Source organism: Mustela erminea, chromosome 1, assembly GCF_009829155.1.
Source record: "Mustela erminea isolate mMusErm1 chromosome 1, mMusErm1.Pri, whole genome shotgun sequence".
Classification (NCBI taxonomy): domain Eukaryota; kingdom Metazoa; phylum Chordata; class Mammalia; order Carnivora; family Mustelidae; genus Mustela; species Mustela erminea.
Window position 1 is genome coordinate 152,371,276 of NC_045614.1, and position 20,870 is coordinate 152,392,145.

Here is a 20,870-nt window from a genome sequence, read left to right on the forward strand (position 1 = left end):
GAGATAGCAAGAGACAGCAAGGGAGAGCAAGCAAGTGAGAACAAGCAGGGTGAGGTGCAGAGGGAGAAAGAAGGGCAGAGGAAGAAGCTGGCTTCCTGCTGGTCTGGTAACGGGAATTTAGGGCTCGATCCCAAGACCCTGGGACCATGACCTGAGACAAAGGCAGACACTTAACTGACTGATCAAGGTGCCCAAGGGAGGCTCTTTTAAAGACAAATGAGATTGATGCCCACAGTAAGAAACCTCTAAACACTTAATTCCCGGGTACCTGGGTGGCTCAGTGGGTTAAGGCCTCTGCCTTTGGCTCAGGTCATGATCCCAGGGTCCTGGGATCGAGCCCCACATCCAGCTCTCTGCTCAGCAGGGAGCCTGCTTCCCCCTCCCTCTGCCTGCCTCTCTGCCTGTCAAATAAATAAATAAAATCTTAAAAAAAAAAAAATAAACACTTAATTCCAACAATTCCAACTCCTCTTCTAGGCACTGAAACTGAGTTCTAAATAGCAGGCCTTAGAGGCAAAGAGAAAGGCCTGTTTATTTATGCTCAGTGGAAACCCAAGTCTAGCATGAGGGCTGCTGGGCAACCTACTGGAAGGGGCAGGACAGGCGTGCTTATAAGTGCTCTCAGCAGAAAAAAATGATAGTTCTGCATCAATTCTGCTAAGGAAAATAACACCAGTTTAATGTATGAACAGTATGTTTTATCTACCATCAGTTTAATGTCACTGTTAAAGACATGAATAGGTAAAATAATAAAGTAACTATTACTGAGCCACCAGAGCACCTCAAGAAAGTATTTACTGAATCGGCTCAACATCTGAACCCTAGACACACATTTATTTACTCAGGAGTGGGAGTAGGGGTAGAATCTCAAGCAGATTCCCAGCTGAGCATAGAGCCCAATGTGGGGCTTGATTTCACAATCCTGAGATCATAACCTCAGCTGAAATCATGAGCTGGATGGATGCTCAACCAATTGAACCACCAAGGCGCACTGACCCTAGACATTTAAAATAACATCAGGGCCATTCACAGTGCATTTCAGCGGGGTGTGGTAAAGGAAAAAAATTACTGGTTAAAGCCCATTAACAGTTGATTCCCTATCAAAAATCCTCTGTTTTCAAACATCCACAGTTCCTATCACCATTAATAAGGCTTCTGGACTGCAGATGCTGATCTGTGACCAAGCATCTTCTCACATGGGCAACTCCTACTCAATGTTTTAAATGATTTTCATTTTCTCCTTAGAGTTAAGATTTCATTTTTGAACAGAACAATATTCCTAGATAATTCAGTTCTTACATCTCAGTACTAGAGGTCAAGTCATAAAACTATGAATGTACTTTTATTTCTGCAAAAATAAATTAATAACCAAATCAATTAAAGTTAATGACTTCTGGCTTATTCTATCTCAAATTTTAAAAATATGCATATAGTAAGCATTTATTTGCTTGTCCATTTTATTAAAGGGGATGACCTACTGTAGAGTTCACTACAATGTTTGTCTTCTTACCAGGCTTGATGAGAAGAATCATTTCTTAACACATTCACAGGAACCTTAATCTCACCCAGGAAAATATCTTGGACCAGGTTTCCATTATTCCACAAGTCGATTCTGAAAATTTAAAAATTAAACTTTATTTTTTGCGAACAATGTTTAAGAGCATACACGCCAACAGGTAGCTTCAAATCACTTTGATTGCATTAAAGCATTAATTTTACATGCTTAAAAGTAAGAGATGTTAGCGTTGTCATATACCTCACTAACTAAACTAAGAAAAGAAAATATTGCAGTAGCTTTTATTTTATAAGCACAGAGTATAACTATTTTAAATAGTCTAAAAGAAAGCACTTAAGTTTCTTAGTTTCAAAGTCTAGGCTTTATTTTAACCTGTAGCAGTAAGAACTGGAGTTAACCTTGTTGAATTTGAGAAAAGAAACCAACACAAGACTACAGTTTCTTTCTCAATTAGAGCCAGTTAATATGTAAAGATAGGTGATTTTAAAAAAATACATTACCTGATCATTCCAAACATGTGACTAATACACCCTTTAGATGAACACACTGTTAACACCACACCTGTACATGCACTTACAGAACTTTGCCCTCCCAAACAGCAGAGATTTAAGACCTAAATAGCACAAACTTCAAACACATGCACCTGTTGAATTATCTTACAAGACTTCTTACCTCACTGAAATTTCTGTTAGACAGCAGATATGTTAAGAAGAATAAAAAAATTATTTCTAAATTGGCTAATATATAATTACTTTTCTATATATTCTTTGCATCCATTATGTTAGATTAAGAAATTTAAAGAGCAATTAAATTTGTGAAAATTAAAAATATAATAAAACAGGTGAAAATCAGGTCATCTTTGGTATTAAATAAATATACCTTGACTACTTCTGCAAAGAAAACGGATTTTGAAAAGATAGTATGAATTTAAATAAGATGCCTGTTTCTCTAAGTTTCATCAACCATCTTGCTAAAGAGAAGTCTATTAAGCTTGGTTTACCTATTTTCTTTTTATGGTTTTTCTATTTTGGATTTAGGATTTTCTTTTGGCACCAAAAAAAGCAGATCTTTAAAACTCTAAGACAAATACCTAATTTCTAGCTTTTCAATGTCCTCCTCTTCTACCTGGAACTGAGACTTTCTTGTGTAACTACTGGATCTGGTTACCTGTGAACAAAACATTTTAGTTTACAAAAAATTTTAAAATATTTTTTCCTACATGAACTTAAAAAACTATCATCTCTAAAATGTTCAATTGTGTTTATTATAAACAGAGGAAAATGCTTAGGCAATAGTTCTCCCAAAGCTAAAGATAAAAATAGTTATGGAAGTAGCAGGGAGGTAAGAGTAAGGCAGTACAAAAACACCAAAGGCAATTTTGCCTCCATGCCCTTCCTTATCAACTCAATCTACAGCAACACTAGGTTCTATGACTCATATGTAATCTCATAGTGGCTCAAAGAGTGAAAGCGTTCTATTTTGGCGAAGCTGCACATGCGAAGAACTGTTTGAAGACTTTCCTACATTTCTCAAGATATCAATTCTATCCTTACACTTCCTTCTCACATTTTTACCAAAAATACCAAGGCAACTGGCAGGGACTTCCTCTGCTACCATCCACCTGAACTTATTCTTCTCACATGGTCCTTCTACTTATGAGTTTTCATTTATTCTGAACAAGAGATGAGATGATCCTCCTCTTCTCCAAGACTATTCCACCCATGCATGACATACAGTAAGCATGCAGTAAACATTTGATCTATTCCCAGGTTTCAGCACCAAAACAAAACAAAAACATTTCATCTATTTTAATTAAAGCTTTTTACCAGCTTATTCACCTCACTCAAGTCTAAGAAAAATTCTATACTTAAATTATGGTCTTCCTATTTATCTCCTTCCTTTCACAGACAAATATCTCAAAACTGTAATCCATCCTTGTAGCCGCCACTTCCTCACACCCAGTCACTACAGTGACTCCTTAAGATCTGGTTTCCTCACAGATCACCCTCCCCAAACTCCTCTCTTAGTCACCAGGTCTGATGATGAGTCCTTAGTTCTCATCTTCCTTGAGCCCAGAACAAGTGAGTACAACCATACCTCCTTTCCCAGAAACATTGTTTTGAATTTACCCATGCACTACCCAGGCAACCTCCTGTTCTCTGCTTCTTCCTGTGGGACTTCTTCTTCTTCAGAACCTATAAATACTGGTTTTCTCCGCGGTTTTAACTTTTATGTTGCTCTAAGAGCTGCAAAGGGCTATACAGTTTACAAAGTGCTTTCACATCCATTATCTTCTTTGTTCATCAGAATGCTGTTTTGAAGCAGGCAGGGCTAGATTTATTATCCTCATCTTGAAAATGAGGAAGTTAAAGGACAGAAATTAAGACATGCTCAAAGCTGAATACTTTGTAAGTGGCAGAACTGAGCTTCCTCACTTTTCTCCTATGTTGTATGCCTCTATTCCCCTGGCTTCCTTGACTCTCTGGCAAGCAAATCTTGAGTGCTTATCTACAGCCATCAGCCATCTTATGTTTGTCATGAACTCCCTACTGAGGCGTTTTCACATCAGACCTCAAGTTCATTATGTCCCCAACTGAACCATTTGTGTTTTCCTTAACTTTTCCCTTATTCCAGATTTGAAACCATGAGGACAACTGACTTTTCCCTTTGTCTTTTCTTCTATAATCAATTTGTTATCCTCCCCTCTACAGCTTCTTTCTCATCTGTCACTTCCTCTCTTTTCCCATGTTACTCTCTTGGATCAGAAGCCCTTCCACCTTCCTTTTTAAAAAAATAACAACAAAAAAAACCAACAACAAAAAACCCCACCTAAACTATGAGTCTCTCTCTTATTTCTGTTCTTTCTCAGCTATTGGCCCACAGATCACGGTTAATTCTTCCTGAAACACTGCATTACTCTTACCACTTCCAGGCTCAAAAACATTCAACAGCTACTCTGTAAGCATGTTAGCCACAGGTAGTCAAGGCCTTTCATAGTTGGTCCTAGTCTAGCTTTTAAGCTTTGCTCCAATTATTCTCTTATAGAACCCTTCCAGTTAAATCACTATTTGCTATTCTTTGGATGTAACTTACTGCTTTTCTGTCTCTTTGTCTATGCTCAAAATGTTCTTTCTCTCTAATACTCCTCCCTAACTTAACTCAGCTGGAAAACTCATCTAACCTTCCCTGTATCTACTGAATTTTGCTGCTGTGTGTATGCATGCATATATGTGCTTTGTGTCTCTTGCTTTAGCTCGAAGACAGAGATTGAATCTCATCTTTATAATCTGCTCAACAAAGGGCTTTTTGAATAAATATTTTAAGGCTTCATATGTACACCTGAATACAGCAAGCAGGTCAGACCTTGCCTTTCAAAAGGCCATCTGCTTGCTCCAAGTTGCCCCATGTTTTCTGCAGGCTAGATTTAATAGCCACTGATAAATATATAACCACCGAAGTCCTTAGCCAGGAAATGGAAAAGTCTCATACTGGTGCTTTTTCTTTTATTTTTCTTTCTCCCTTGCCTCTACCCCCACAATTCTTCCTACTTCAATTTTGGTATTTTCCTCAACCTATTTTTCTTTATATAGTAAGGAGGCATGGCTAGATGTGCTCTCACTCCTCTCCACTTGGAATTATCAAGAAAAACACACATACAAAAGAGGAAAAAGCACACAATGGAACTTTTCCCCAAATCTTCCTACATGCTAACTAATCTCACTTGCGACATGTTCTATGGTTAGAACACAATCTTTTAGAAATCAGAGATCTTTTTCTTCCCTGTAGTTTTCAAATAATATGAAAAAGGATTTCTTTAACAAATGCTCCACAGTAAAGAACTCCAAAGCACTATATTTTGGGGCAACTTCAAGGCAGTTGAAGATCTCTATGAAAACAAGCATTTGTCTATAGAGGCAATTAGCTAAAAAGAACTTAATAATAAGGCTTTAATCTTATAGCACTTTATGGTCTCAACGCATTCTCACATTTGAGCCTCCTAAAAACTCTGTCAGGTAGGTAGCTAGTGTTTTCTCTTACAAAATTATCTTTTCACAAGATAAACTTAAACCTCACATTTAGTGATTTATTCCACATCAACTGGGACAAGAACTCCAACCAACTGATGTCATACTTACTTTACTAGTGATTTTCAAACAGTAGTACTCAGTATAAGAGTTCAGTGGCCACTGTGTGTCAGGTGGGGGGCTGGATAAGGTGGGAGGGTGTGTGAAGGAGGATGTGGTAATAGGGATGAATAGAGAGTAGGTGTGGCCCTAGTCCTTCCTATCCCCAAATCGATTGTAGTTCTGCCTTTATTTGTTTTATATACTGGTCCTCTACCACATTATATCATGGTTCTACTGTTCTTGGAATAAAAATGCTTAGTTGCATTAGCTGATTAATTGATTACTATGGCTATAGTTCAAAAAAAGAAGTAAACCAGCATTCAATATTAAATATTCAATGTCAACATTTATATAAAATAAAAAGTTACCTCAAAATAAAAGATTTCATTAAACTGCGGATTGCTTGTTTTCTTCTTTACTTTTGTCTTCTTTTGGTCATTCCTGTTCCAATGTGGTAGAGTTTTACCTTGTAGAACTTAATGGTACACAATTATAAAACATGCTATTTCCAACCAGGGAGCCTGACTTCCCTTTAGCTGTTAAGATGACTCAAGGAAAACTATAGTTTTAAATATTACTTGGGGAAAAAATCTGACATGTTTCTAAAGACCCAAATCAAAGAAAATACAAGTTTGTATATGCGATATATGACCAGATTGTATTTTCTCTCTATGGCTACACTAGGCTGACTATCGAGCTTATTTTACATATACAAGCTTATTTTGTATCAGAATGGTAAAAGGAAGACAGTGAGATTCAGAGTACCTTTATCTATGCTGAAAAATACCTGAGGAACACAAAAAGCATTCTTAACTAAATTTATTTCTTGGGCTTACAATATGGCTTTTTAAAAAAACTTTTTCTTATGAAATAATTAGAGAAGATTGCAAAGAAATGTACACAGAAATCCCATGCAGTCTTTCCCCACCCTCTCCCAATTTTAACATCTTATGTGATGATAGTACACTATCAATACTAATAATGACTCTTAAAACGGAATTCACAAGCAAATGGTTTCCACTTGTATGTTACTAAATGATTACACTAAAGAATTTGTCTTTAGCTACAGATTATAAATGGAAACAAAAAAATAGCTCAATTAGGTTAAACATTCTTAACATCTAGAACTAATCCCTCTGATAACATGAATGTTAAAGGACTGAGTATCTGCTTTCAACTTTAGAAGCATCTATAGTGCTAACAGTGCAATACTGTTTGAGCACACAGTAAGTACTAGTCATGGCACTAGGTACTTTATATACATGTATTAATACATTTTTTCAAAGTGACTTACTGGTGATTTTCTAAAAAATAAAAAATACTTCTATTGTACACCTGAAACTAATGTAACACTGTATGCTGACTATTTTGGAATTAAGAAAAATTAATAAAAATAAATTTTAAAAAAAGAATACCTAGAGAGCCTGAAGTTGGGGAGAAGGGGTATGTGTCTGTGTATGTATGTATGAGTTTGGTATAAAGCAAATATTTGCTCTTTGTTTCCTGATTTTAAACCTTCAAAGTTGTAGGCAAATTTCAGACTAGTCAGGCGCTGGAAGAAATCATAATGAAGTTAAAAAATACAAAATATATAAATTGCTATAGGTTTTTCCATAAATCATTAGAAATAATTTAAATCAATGATATGGTGCACTTTACCATGTTCTGGTACTTCAGCAGGCTGTCTACAGCTTGGAATCTCTCTGCAGAGCACAGATGCCATGAGCAGAAAAGGCATTTTTAGTTCCTAGCAGTTTTCCAGATAAAAATATGGAAACTGCCTTGGGAATCTGAGCTAGCATTTCTTAAAACAGGATTTACCCATATAAAATCTAAGACATTTGAAGGTAGGAAGGCCAATGATGAGTGAGGAAGGTCAAATTTATGTTTTAAAGAACATTTTAACTACTATAAAACTAACATTGCTCCCCACAGTCTAAGAGTCCAGCATATCTGAAATGGCATCTACTTTCTTTCTGTAAGAATAGGACTTGGCATTGGGGAGGGTATGTGCTTTGGTGAGTGCTGTGAAGTGTGTAAACCTGGTGATTCACAGACCTGTACCCCTGGGGATAAAAACACATGTTTATAAAAAATAAAAAAAAAAAGAATAGGACTTGGTTGTTTGCAAATGTATAACAGAACTCACTAAAAATGTTTCTTTCAAAGCATTCATTAACTTTGTGTCATAAATAGCCATTTAGCATTTATTCTTAAAATCTTAATCTTGTAATTCTTAAAGTCACATTTTAAAACATAAAAATCTAATAATAATTTGCTCTCCTACTCTGAATTCCTAACTCCAGGTTACAAATAGAAGCCAACCAGTGATCATTTCAATGTAATGAAGCATCTACTGTCGAAGAAGGAAATCATTTAAGCCCATATACATACTAAGTCTTCAGATCCAGAGATGTTTACATTTCTGGATTAAAATCAGTGTACTTATGGAAAATAAAGGCATGTTTGAAATTATGTGTTTAGAGTTTAAAAAAATCTAATAATAATTCAATAAACACTACCTACCAATGACACGGATGGAGTTAGAGAGTATTAGGCTAAGTGAAATAAGCCAGTCAGAGAAAGACAGATACCATATGATTTCACTCATATGTGGAATTTCAGAAACAAATGAGCATGGGGGAAAAAAAAAGAGAGGCAAATCAAGAAACACTGACTCTTAACTACAGATAACAAACTAATGATTACCGGCAGGGAGGTGGGTGGGGGCATGGGAGAAATGGGGGGTGGGAGAAATAGGGGATGGGGATTAAGGAGTGCACATGTGATGAGCACTGGGTGTTGTATGAAAATGTTGGATCACTGTATTATACACCTGAAACTAGTATTATAGTGTATGTTAACTAACTGGAATTTAAATAAAAACTTAAAAAACAAAACAAAACATTACCTAGAAGGGCCCACTAGAGAAACTGTTGCATAAGGGTCACAGCTTTGTCCATTTATGAGAGGCAACCCATGGCATGCCATGATGCTAAGAAAGAAAAAACAAAATTAACATATATTCAAGTTAAACAATATAAAGCATTATTTTAAAATATAAAATTAATATAATCAAAGGGTTAAAATTGTTTTCCACAAGTGTGCAGATGTATGCCTATATATCACACCTACCCCACATCCATCTATCTATATTGTGCACTTTTATCTACTTATGCTGTATTTCCGAAATATGACTTAAACTAGACTGCCACGATCAGTATTGGCTCTACCAAATAATATGTAGCACACATTCCCCAAGTAAATATCCAGCAAGGTACATTCTGTGGTTTGATAATATATTAAAACTGCTGTGGCTTCTAAACAGGAAAAGAATGTGGTGTGAACCTTAAAGGAGAAACTACAAACCAAGCTAGATCTATGGCATCACATCCTCTGCTAAAGCATGAATGAGAAACAAGGAAACGACTGTGGTTTCCACTTAAAATCTGATTCATAAATAGAGGGCAAGCCTCCCACAATTCTGTAGCCTTTTATTTTGAGTCTCAGTAACAGCTCCTGTATCATTCTACAAGAAATGTTTCAGAACTTAAAAACCAAGGTCTTCTACTCAGCTCTACAGGTAAAGTCCCTGGTATTTACAGAGGACATAGAATTTAACTTAATGGTCTGCTCCTCACATTTTCTCACTCAATATTGAGTTCACATATTTAGTTTAACATTTAAGGGTCTGCCTTTCCTAATGTTTAAGAGAAACTCATGAGAGTTACTGAAGAGTATTCTTTGTTGAAATACGTGGGCTACTGAGCAACATCCTTATTTCTCTCCACAACCCACAGATCATATATGTGGGTGAAGTGTATATGCCGTGCTGCCAAGCAAAGAAAGAAATGATAATATGACTCATGTCTATTAAACTGCATATCAAAAATCAAATTTAAAAAATTTCTGAAACTAACCAAAGAAAGCACAGGCCAAGATAATACTTCTGGTTATTAAAATGTTAGGCTCAGGTACAGTCAAATTTTCCAACTACATACTGTTTGAAATTTATAATCCTTAGGCTGAATCTCAAAATGATACTTGGTTTTTTACACAGCACTTGTAGTTTACAATGTATTTTCACAAAATGTATCTAACTCCCACAACTGCCTTTGAGAAAAAACACCTTAAAGAAGAAAGTAAGGACCAAAAAAGATTATGTAACACAGGAACAAAAAAAAGGCTAAAGGTAATACAACTAGTACAAAGTGGGCCAAGACCCAACTTCTACTTTCTTAACTGTTTCTCAAGTCCAGTGTCTTTCCACATTCCCTATTGCGCCTGAATTTATTGTATTACTCTCCTTGTAATACCAAATTTATCTCATGTATGTATTAATTAAGAAATCTGAATTACAGAAAGCCACTATAATTTTTTTTTTAAGATTTTATTCACTTATTAGAGAGAGAGAGAGAGAGACCACAAGTAGGCAGAGCAGCAGGCAGAGGAAGGAGGAGAAGCAGGCTCTCTGCTGAGCAGGGATCCTGATGTGGGGCTCGATCCCAGGACTCTGGGATCATGACCTGAGCTGAAGGCAGCCGCTTAACCAACTGAGCCACCCAAGTGCCCCAGAAAGCCACTGTAATTTTATGAGTTATAAAAAACCTGAGAGAAATGCAGTTCATTACACCAAGATTTCTATAAGAATATTCCACAAAGCCAAACAATGATGCCCATAAGCCAAAAGTATGAATCTACAGAAATCATCAGAAGTGGTCTTAATTTTTAAATATAAGACAGTTTTAAAATTGTTTTCTGACAGGGGCGCCTGGGTGGCTCAGTGGGTTAAAGCCTCTGCCTTCAGCTCAGGTCATGATCCCAGAGTCCTGGGATGGAGCCCCACTATCAGGCTCTCTGCTCAGCCGGGAGCCTGCTTCGCCCTCTCTCTGTCTCTGCCTGCCTCTCTGCCTACTTGTGATCTCTCTCTCTCTCTCTCTCTCTGTCAAATAAATAAATAAATAAATATATAATCTTACAAAAAAAAAAAAAAAAAGTTAAAAAAAAGGGGGGGGTGCACCTGGGTGGATCAGTGGGTTAAAGCCTTTGCCTTCGGCTCGGGTCATGATCTCAGGGTCCTGCGATCGAGCCCCACATCAGGCTCTCTGCTCTTTCCCCTCCCCTGTCTGCCTGTTTCTACCTACTTGTGATCTTTCTCTCTCTCTCTCTGTGTCAAATAAATAAATAAAATCTTTTAAAAAATTGCTTTCTGACAAACTTAAGACTATTAAATACAAATTATGTTATTTACTGCATGTCATGAAATATTTTTCTAATTACCTAGATTAAACTATTCTTCTAATCAGTGAATCAAGCAAATTCATACCATAAACCATGGATGAACAGAAAACAAATGTTGAAAATGAGCTTAGTATACCAAATGATCTTACATTTTGTTTAACTATGACATTTGATATTAATACATTTTCTAGAAATTGCAAAGGAAAATAAATTTAGTCCAAACTTGTTTAAAATACAGAATGGCCTGAATCTCTTCCTTGAGGTTTGTTTTTACACTAGAAGACAAGTGTTAATATCTATGTACAGCTAAGATGGAATAAGAGGGAACAGAATTACCTCCCTGCCTGAAATAACTGGGGGGAAAAAAGAACAAAAACTGGCAGTGCAATACACTGATCTCTGAGGGCAGAAGAAATGAAGTAAGCCCCTAACTCTCCCACCATATTGCTAGAGGGAGAATTGTTAGTTGGGAACTAGAGTTTCAAAGGCAGAGTACCAGAGAAAAGAAGAGCTGCACAAAAAGAAAATTCCAGAGAGCTACAAGAATCCCTCTGGAGTCATTAGCAGAGTGTTGATAAGCATGTGTATGTAAGGAAACTGAGACTAGAGAAAGAATCATCTGAAAACAGCAGAAGGCCTTTAGCTTGGATTGTAATCCTGAGGTCCTAGGATTAAGCCCCGCATCAGGGCTTTCTGCTCAGTGGGGAGTCTGCTTCTCCCTCTCCCCCCACTCATGCTCTCTTGCTTCTCTCTCTCGCAAATACATAAATAAAATCTTAAAAAAAAAAAAAGGCAGAAGGAACAATTCTTGAAGCGCACAAATAGCACAAGGTCCTACCAGCCATATTATGAAACCTGGTAATTTATAGATGCTGCCTCAGGACTGAGAAAACGTAAGTCCAAGACTAAAAGCTGTTCTTATTCCATCCATCAAAGTTTAAAAGCAAACCACGAAAGAATGAAACTGTTTCTAAGTTACTTAACTGGGTCCTCAAGTATACTGATAAAAATATAAAAATATCCAGAAACTTCATAATGCCTAGGATCAAATAGAAAATAACCAAGAACACAAAGAATAAAAAAAAATGAGCCATAATGATATCTCAAGAAACAATAAAAATCCCAAATAAACAACCTAATCTTGCACATAAATGAGCCAGAAAAAGCAGCACTCAAGAAACCAGTAAGAGGAAGGAAATAAAGATCAGAGGAGAAATAAATGAAATAGAAACTTAAAAAATAAAACATATCAATGAAACCAGAAGCTGGTTCTTTGAAAATATCAACAAAATTGATAATCCTTTAGCCAGAATCCCCAGAGGGGGAGAGGGGGAAACAGAGCAAGAGAGGACTTGAAAACAAAATCAGAAACGAAAGAGGAGAAATAACAACTGACACCACAGAAATAAAAAGGATAATTAGAGAACAGTATGAAAAATTTATGTGCCGGACAACCGAAAATAGACAAATTCCTAGAAATATCCAAGTTTCCAAAACTGAATTAGGAAAAAATGGAAAATGTGAACAGATAATTACCAGCAATGAAATCCAATCAATAATCAAAACCTTCCCAACAAATAAAAGTCTAGGACCAGACGGTGTCACTGGTGAATTCTATCAAACATTTGTAAAGATGAGTTAATATCTATTCTTTTCAAACTATTACAAAAAATACAAGAGACAGGAAGGCTTCTAAATTCATTCTATGAGGCCAGCATTACCCTGATACCAACACTAGATAAAGACACTACAAAAAAAGGGAACTACAAGCTAAAATTTCTGATGAAAGTAGAGGCAGAAATACTCAACAAAAAATTAGCAAATCAAATCCAATAATATGTTTTAAAAAATCATTCATTGTGATTGAGTGGGATTTATTCCCAGAATGCAAGGGTGGTTCAATATTCACAAATCAATCTATGCGATATATCACATCAACAAGAGAAAGGATGAAAACCACACGGTCATTTCAACAGATACAGAAAAAGCACTGAACAAAGTAGGACATCCATTCATGATAAAAACCCTCATTAAAATAAGTTTAGAGGGAACATACCTCAACATAATGAATGCCTTCTATGAAAAACCCACAGCTAACAACATCCTTAATAGGAAAAAAACAAGAGTTTTCCCTGTAAGATCAGAAATAAAACAAGAATGTCCACTCTCATCACTTTTATTCAACACAGTACTGGAAGTCCTAGCCACAGCAATCAGAAAACAAAAATAAAAGACATCCAAATGGTAAGGAAGAAGTAAAACTTTCACTATTTGTAGATGACACACTACTGTATATAGAAAACCCTAAAAACTCCACCAAAAAACTAGAACTCCTAAATGATTTCAGTAAGGTTTCACAATACAAAATCAATATACAGAAATTCATTGCATTTCTATACATTAATAATTAAATAGAATAGAGAAATTAAGAAAAAAATCCCATTTATAATTGTGTCCAAAATAATAAAATGCCTAGTAATAAACATAGCCAAAGAAGTGGAAGATCTGTACTCTGTTAATTATAATACACTGATGAAAGAAAGTGAAGATGACAGAAACACATGGAAAGGTATTTCATGCTCATGGATTGGGAGAACAAATATTGCTAAAATCCATACTACTCAAAGCAAGGTACACATTTAATGCAATCCCTTTCAAAACAACAACAGCCTTGTTCACAGAACTAGAATAAACAATCCTAAAATTTGTATGGAACCACAAAAGACTCTGAATAGCCAAAATAATCTTTTTTTAAAAATTCACACATAATGTATTATTTGCCCCAGGGGTACAGGTCTGTGAATCATCAGGCTTACACATTACACTTTTTTTTTTTTTAAATAAAGATTTTATTTATTTGACAGAGAGAAAGATCACAAGTAGGCAGAGAGGCAGGCAGAGAGAGAGGGGGAAGCAGGCATCCTGCAGAGCTGACAGCCCAATGAGGGGCTCGATCCCAGGACCCTGAGATCATGATCTGAGTCAGTGGAAGAGGCCACCCAGGTGCCCCTAGCCAAATCAATCTTGAAAACAAAGTACTGAAGTACTGCAATCCCAGATTTCAAGATACACTATGTATCCATAGTAATCAAAACAGTAGGGTACTGGCAGAAAAAAAAGTCATACAGATTAATGGAACAGAACAGAGAGCCCAGAAATAAACCCATTATTATATGATTAATCTTCGACAAAGGAAGCAAGGATATGAAATGGGAAAAAGACAGTCTCTTCAACAAACGTGTTGAGAAAACTGGACAGATACATGACAAAGAATGAAACTGGACCACTTTTTCTTATACCATAAAAAAAAATCTCAAAATGGATTAAGAATCTAAATGTGACACCTGAGGCCATAAAAATTCTAGAAGAGAGCATAGGCAGTAATTTCTCTGACACTGGCTGCAGCAACAGTTTTCTAGATAAGTTTCCTCAGGTAATGGAAACAAAAGCAAAAGTAAAATATTAGGACTGTATCAAAATAAAAAGCACAGCAAAGGAAGGAACTAACAAAACTAAAAGACAATCTACTGAACAGGAGAAGGTATTTGCAAATGATATGTCCAATAAAGGGTTAGTATCCAAAATACATAAAGAATTTACACAACTCAACACCCAAAAAACAAGTAATCGAATCTAAAAATGGGCAGAAGACACGCACAGACATTTCTCCAAAGAAGACATGCAGACGGCCAATAGACACGAGAAGATGCTTAAAATTACTCATCATCAAGGAAATACAAATGAAAACCACACTGAGATACCACCTGTGCATAAAAAACACAAAAAACAAGAAGCACTAGCAAGGATATGGAGAAAAAGGAACCCTCCTGTACTGTTAGTGAGAATGCACACTGGTGTAGCCACCAGGAAAAATAGGATGGAGCTTCCTCAAAAATACAAAAATAGAATTACCATGTGATTCAGTAATTCTACTACTGAACATTTACCCCAAAAATATGAAAACACTAATTTGAAAAGATATATGCACTCCTTATGTTTACTGCAGTTTTTTTTTTTAAGATTTTATTTATTTATTTGACAGAGAGAGAGAGACGGAGAGAGAGGGAACACAAGCAGGGGGAGTGGGAGAAGGAGAAGCAGGCTTCCTGCTGAGCAAGGAGCCCATTGCAGGGCTCGATCCCAGAACCCTGGGATCATGACCTGAGCCAAAGGCAGATGCTTAACAACTAAGCCACCAAGGCACCCCTGTTTACTGCAGTATTATTTACAATAACCAAATTATGGAAGCAACCCATGTGTCCATTAATAGACGGATGGATAAAGAGGTAGTATGTACATACAGAATATTACTAATCCATAAAAGAGTATAAAATCTTGCCATTTGCAACAACATGGATGGATCCATGTAGAGGATATTACACTAAGGAAAAAGTCAGTGAAAGACAAATACCATATGATTTCACTCACATTAAGAATTTAAGAAACAGGGGCGCCTGGGTGGCTCAGTGGGTTAAGCCGCTGCCTTTGGCTCAGGTCATGATCTCAGGGTCCTGGGATCGAGTCCCGCATTGGGCTCTCTGCTCAGCGGGGAGACTGCTTCCTCCTCTCTCTCTCTCTGCCTGCCTCTCTGCCTACTTGTGATCTCTCTCTGTCAAATAAATAAATAAAATCTTAAAAAAAAAAAAAAAAAGAATTTAAGAAACAAATCAAACAAAGAATAAAAAACACCAGACTCTTGGGATGCCTGGGTGGCTCAGTTGGTTAAGTGGCTGCCTTCGGCTCGGGTCATGATCCCAGCGTCCTGGGATCGAGTCCCACATCGGGCTCCCTGCTCAGCGGGGAGCCTGCTTCTCCCTCTGCCTCTGCCTGCCACTCTGTCTGCCTGTGCTCACTCTCTCTGACAAATAAATAAATAACATCTTTAAAAAAAAAAAAAAAAAACACCACCAGACTCTTAACTAGACAACAAACTGATGGTTACCAGAGGGGAGGTGGGCGGGAGGATGGGGGAAATAGGTAAACCGGATTAAGAGTACACTTATCATGATAGGCAATGAACAATGTACAGAACTGATGAATCACTGTATTGTATAACTGAAACCAATATAACACTGTGTTAATTATGCAAGAATTTAAAAATAATAGATTTTAAAATCTATACTCATATGTTCATGTATTCATGTTCATAAATTGTATCTCTCTATAGAGATACAGAAAACATAAGAAGTTGGAACTTCTGGAGATGAAAAACACATCTGACATGAAAAAACACACTGAATGGGATTAACAAAAGATTTGATATGGCAGAAGAAAAGATAAACATAAAGACAGAACAATAAACATGTATGTAAATGGCTAAACACACCAATTAAAAAGCAGAGGTTCTGGTTAAAAGAATGGAAAAATACATACTAATACAAATCAAAAGAAAGCTAATTCTATGGACAATAACCCAAATGCTCATCCATAAGGTCTGGTCAAGTTACTCATAGTAAATCTAAATGGTGGAATTCTATGTAATTGTGAAAAAGAGTAAGGTAAATCTCTATTCTCTAATTACTCTAATATGGAGGGTAGATGGCTGGGAATGAATGTAATACCTCTCCAAACATACTTCAACTGAGTTCTGACTGTGGAAACATAAGAAACTTGTATATTTCAAAAGTAAAATTAAACTTAAGCAATCCTTAAAAATAATAAACAATTCTGAGAAACCAATAAGAGAACTACTTCAAGAGACAAGAGCATACTATTTGACTTTGCATCCTTAGAACAAATACAGTAAGACCTTTTAAATTTCATTCAGTAACCTCCCTGCCAGTGGTAATACCGGCATTATTATTTCAAATCTATATGCTATATTTTGTAAGATAATGATAATAATTATGTTAATGTTGTTAGGGATTAAGATTTCCAATGTAAGAGGAAAGAGATACAGTATAAAGTCAAAGTTAGATTAAAATCTTGTAATATTAAATTTAAATTAGAAACATGGAAGAAGGAAGGAAGGAAATAAACAGAAAAGTAGTCAAAAGGAAGAAAGAAAAAGAAAGCAAAGCAAGCCAGCCTGCCAGCCAGAGAGGCTATATTAATATCAAACAAAGCAGATTTCACAACAAAGAATATTTTCAGGGACAAAGAGGGTCATTTTATAATACTGGAGAATTCAATTTATTAAGAAGTTATAACAATCCTAAATGTTAAGCTCATAACATTAGAGCTATAAAACAAATGAAGCAAAAACTGACAGAACTCAAGAAGAAACAGACAGGGGCGCCTGGGTGGCGCAGTGGGTTAAAGCCTCTGCCTTCGGCTCAGGTCAGGATCCCAGAGTCCTGGGATCGAGCCCCGCACCAGGCTCTGCTCAGCGCAGGGCCTGCTTCCTCCTCTCTCTCTCTGCCTGCCTCTCTGCCTACTTGTGATCTCTGCCTGTCAAATAAATAAATAAAAACTTAAAAAAAAAAAAAAAAGAAGAAACAGACAAATTCACAAATAGAGATAGCAACACTCCTCTCAATAACTTATAAAGCAAGAATGAAAGTTAAGTAAGACTGTCGACCTACCTGATATAATTAACATTTATTAAAAATACTCTATCTAGGGACATGTGGGCGGTTCAGTTGGTTAAGTGTCTACCTTTGGCTCAGGTCATGATCCCTGGGTCCTGGGATAGAGCCCCATATCTATCCCTGGGATAGAGCTCCTTGCTCTGTGGGGAATCTGCTTCTCCCTCTCCTTGTGCCCCTGCTGATGGGCTCACTCTCTCTCACTCACTTTCTCTTAAATAAATAAATAAAATCTTTAAAAAAAATACTTTCTCTATCTAAAGAAGAGAACAAACACTTCAAATGCACACAGAACATGTACCAAGATTAAATAACACTTTGTGGCCAAAAAGCAAGTCTTGGCAAAGACCATAGAAAATATGTGGACAACAGAATTAAATTAGAAATCAAAAGCAAGAAGGTAGGGGCGCCTGGGTGGCTCAGTGGGTTAAAGCCTCTGCCTTCGATTCAGGTCATGATCCCAGGGTCCTGGGATGGAGCCCCATGTTGGGCTCTCTGCTCCGTGGGGAGCCTGCTTCCTCCTCTCTCTCCCTCTGCCTGCCTCTCTGCCTACTTGTGATTTCTCTCTCTGTGTCAAATAAATAAAATCTTTAAAAAAAGAAAAAAAGCAAGAAGGTATCAGGAAAATTCTCAAATACTTGGAAGCAAAATAACTACATAAATATAAATATATATATATATATATTTTTTCATTCATTCCATGGGTTGAAGAATAGAAAAGCTATAAAATATTTTGAATTACATTAAAATGAAAACCCAGCAAATCAAAATTGGAAGGAGGCAGTTAAAGCAGGACTCAGAAGAAAATAGATAGCAGTAAAAACCTGTATGAAGAAAAAAGAAAGGTTTTCAGTCACTGTCTTTAGCCTCCATCACAAGAAACTTAGAAAAGCAAATTAAACCTGAAGTAAACAAAAACAGAATGGGAACTGAAACAGAAAACAAAAGATACAGGAATCAATGAAATCAAAAGGTAATTCTTTAAGAAGGTCATTAAAATTGATAAACTTTAGCTAGACTGAATAGGAAAAATAGAGTACAGACACATATTACCAACATTAGGAATGAGTGATATGACACCACTACAAACTCTACAGATATTAAAAGAATAAAAAGGAGTAACTTGAAGAACTTTATACCAAACACCCGGACAATTCAGATTAAACGGTCAAATTTCTTAAAAGATACAAATTACCAAAAATCATTTAAGGGGGTGCCTGGGTGGCGCAGAGGGTTAGGCCTCTGCTTTCAGCGCAGGTCATGATCTCAGGGTCCTGGGATCGAGCCCCGCATCAGGCTCTCTGCTTGGTGAGAGTCTGCTTCCTCCTCTCTGTCTCTCTTTCTGCCTCTCTGCCTACTTGTGATCTCTGTCAGATAAATAAATAAAATCTTAAAAAAAAAAAAATCATTAAAAAACAATCTAAATAGTTATGTATCTACTTAAAAAACTAAATTCCTGGTTAAAGACATTCCCACCAAAAAACAAAAACACTTCAGGCCCAGAAGACTTCGCTGGTGAATTCTTACACTATTCATGTAAAAACCAAGTTATATTAATTATATACAACCCCGGAAAACCGGGGGGGGGGGGGATCAGAATACTTCCCAATTCATTCAACGAGGTCATTATTCCCAATTCCAAAACCAGACAAAGACATTACAAGAAAACTACAGACCAACATCCTTCATAAACACAGATACATAAAAACCTGAACAAAATTTTAGCAAATCAAAGCCAAAAAAATATAACAGTGATAAAATTACATGACCAAGTGGAGGTTGGTTTAACTTCAAAATTCAATCAACAAAATTCCCCATATGAACAGATGAAAACAGAAAAGGAGTAAGATAATGTGAATACACATTCTTGATACAAACATTCTCAGCAAACCAGGAACAGAAGGGAACTTTCTCAATCTGATAAACAGCTAACATGACACTTAATGGTAAAATGAATGCTTTCCCTCTAAAATAAGGAATAAGACAAAGACGTTTGTTCTCACACCTTCTATTCAATATAGTACTAGAGGTTCTAGCCTGTGCGATCAGGCAAGAAACAGAAATAAGAGGTATCAGACTAAAAAGAAAGAAGTAAAACTGTCTATCCAGTTGACACAATCACCTACAGAAAATGGTATCTATAAACAAACTAGTAGAACAAATCAGTGAATGTAACAAGGTTACAGAATACAAACAATTTTTTAAAAAAATTTCTATATACTAGCAACAAACAACCATTTATTCAACTTGTTTTTTTTCTCTCTTCACCCACCCCTCCCCACCAGGTTTTTTCTCTCAGCCTGTTTCTCTAATATAAAAAGCACTGCCTGGACTTCATGTCACCCAGTACCTATTTAATTTTTCTGTTTCTCTTTCCAAATTTATTTTTTTTAAAGATTTTATTTATTTATTTGACGGAGATCACAAGTAGGCAGAGAGGCAGGCAGAGAGAGAGAGGGGGAAGCGGGCTCCCTGCTGAGCAGAGAGCCCAATGCTGGGCTTGATCCCAGGACCCTGAGAATATGACCTGGGCCAAAGGCAGAGGCTTAACGCACTGAGCTACCCAGGTACCCCATGTCTTTCCAAATGTTTGACCTCCCTTTCACTCCTCACCCTATTGAAATCTACTTTTTCTATGTTCATCATTCTATGGAAACTCTCCTCATTAAACTCTCTTTGTTAAACTCCTCCTAAGTGTCAAATGCTATCCTTATTTTCAGGGCTCTTCCTACTAGCTTTCTTGGCTGCATGAAATTCTTCCTATCACTCCCTCCTTCCTTAAAGACATCCTCTTTCTTCGCTTCCTTGGCCTACACTCTACTAATTTTCGTCATATCTCTTGTCTCCCTCGTGTCTTCCTCTCCTGCTATTCTACTTCTACTGCTGGATCTGTTCTCAGCCAGCTGGTCTCTTTGCACTATATAACCTCCCTCTAAGGCTGTTTTTATCATATCTATTCTTATGGCTACAACTACCATCAACTTTGTATTTCTATTTGAGTTCTCACCACAGAGTTTAAGATTTTTATATCCAAATGCCTGATGGAAATCCCTACCCAGATGTTCAAGAGCAGCTTAAACTCAACTCATTACCATCTCTTATTAAAGAAGCTCCTCCTCTAGAATTTCCTCTTTGTTGTAAACATCACCATCCGCCCAGTAACACAATCTGGAAATCTAGGAGCCACACTTAAGATTCATTACTACTTCCTCACTTTCTATATCTACTCTGTAAGTTTTAGTGAATCTACTCTTTAAATATTTCTTCATTTATCCTATCATTTCTGTAACAACTGTTTGGGTCAGAATCCATCATCTCTTACTTGGATCACCCTAACACCCTTCAAATTCACCTCCCAGTTTCTACACTTAATTGCTGTCACAAATCTGATCTAAAATGTAAATTTGTCCATATTACTCTATTGTCTAAAATCTTTCAAGAGTTCCATGTGCTCTTGTA

At 36.6% G+C, this 20,870-nt stretch overlaps 1 protein-coding gene across 6 annotated transcripts in view; it reads right to left on the reverse strand.

Moving 5' to 3' along the window:
* The window catches only part of RASA2 (RAS p21 protein activator 2), a 142,699-nt gene that overhangs the window by 52,561 nt on the left and 69,268 nt on the right, over window positions 1–20,870 (reverse strand). For all 6 annotated transcript variants that reach the window (XM_032347149.1, XM_032347160.1, XM_032347155.1 and 3 more), the window contains exons 6-9: window positions 8,555–8,638; window positions 6,012–6,084; window positions 2,607–2,683; window positions 1,511–1,612 (exon numbers count right to left, since the gene is read on the reverse strand). In XM_032347149.1, coding sequence (XP_032203040.1) covers window positions 1,511–1,612; window positions 2,607–2,683; window positions 6,012–6,084; window positions 8,555–8,638 — 336 coding nt within the window. The remainder of the gene's footprint in view (window positions 1–1,510; window positions 1,613–2,606; window positions 2,684–6,011; window positions 6,085–8,554; window positions 8,639–20,870) is intronic.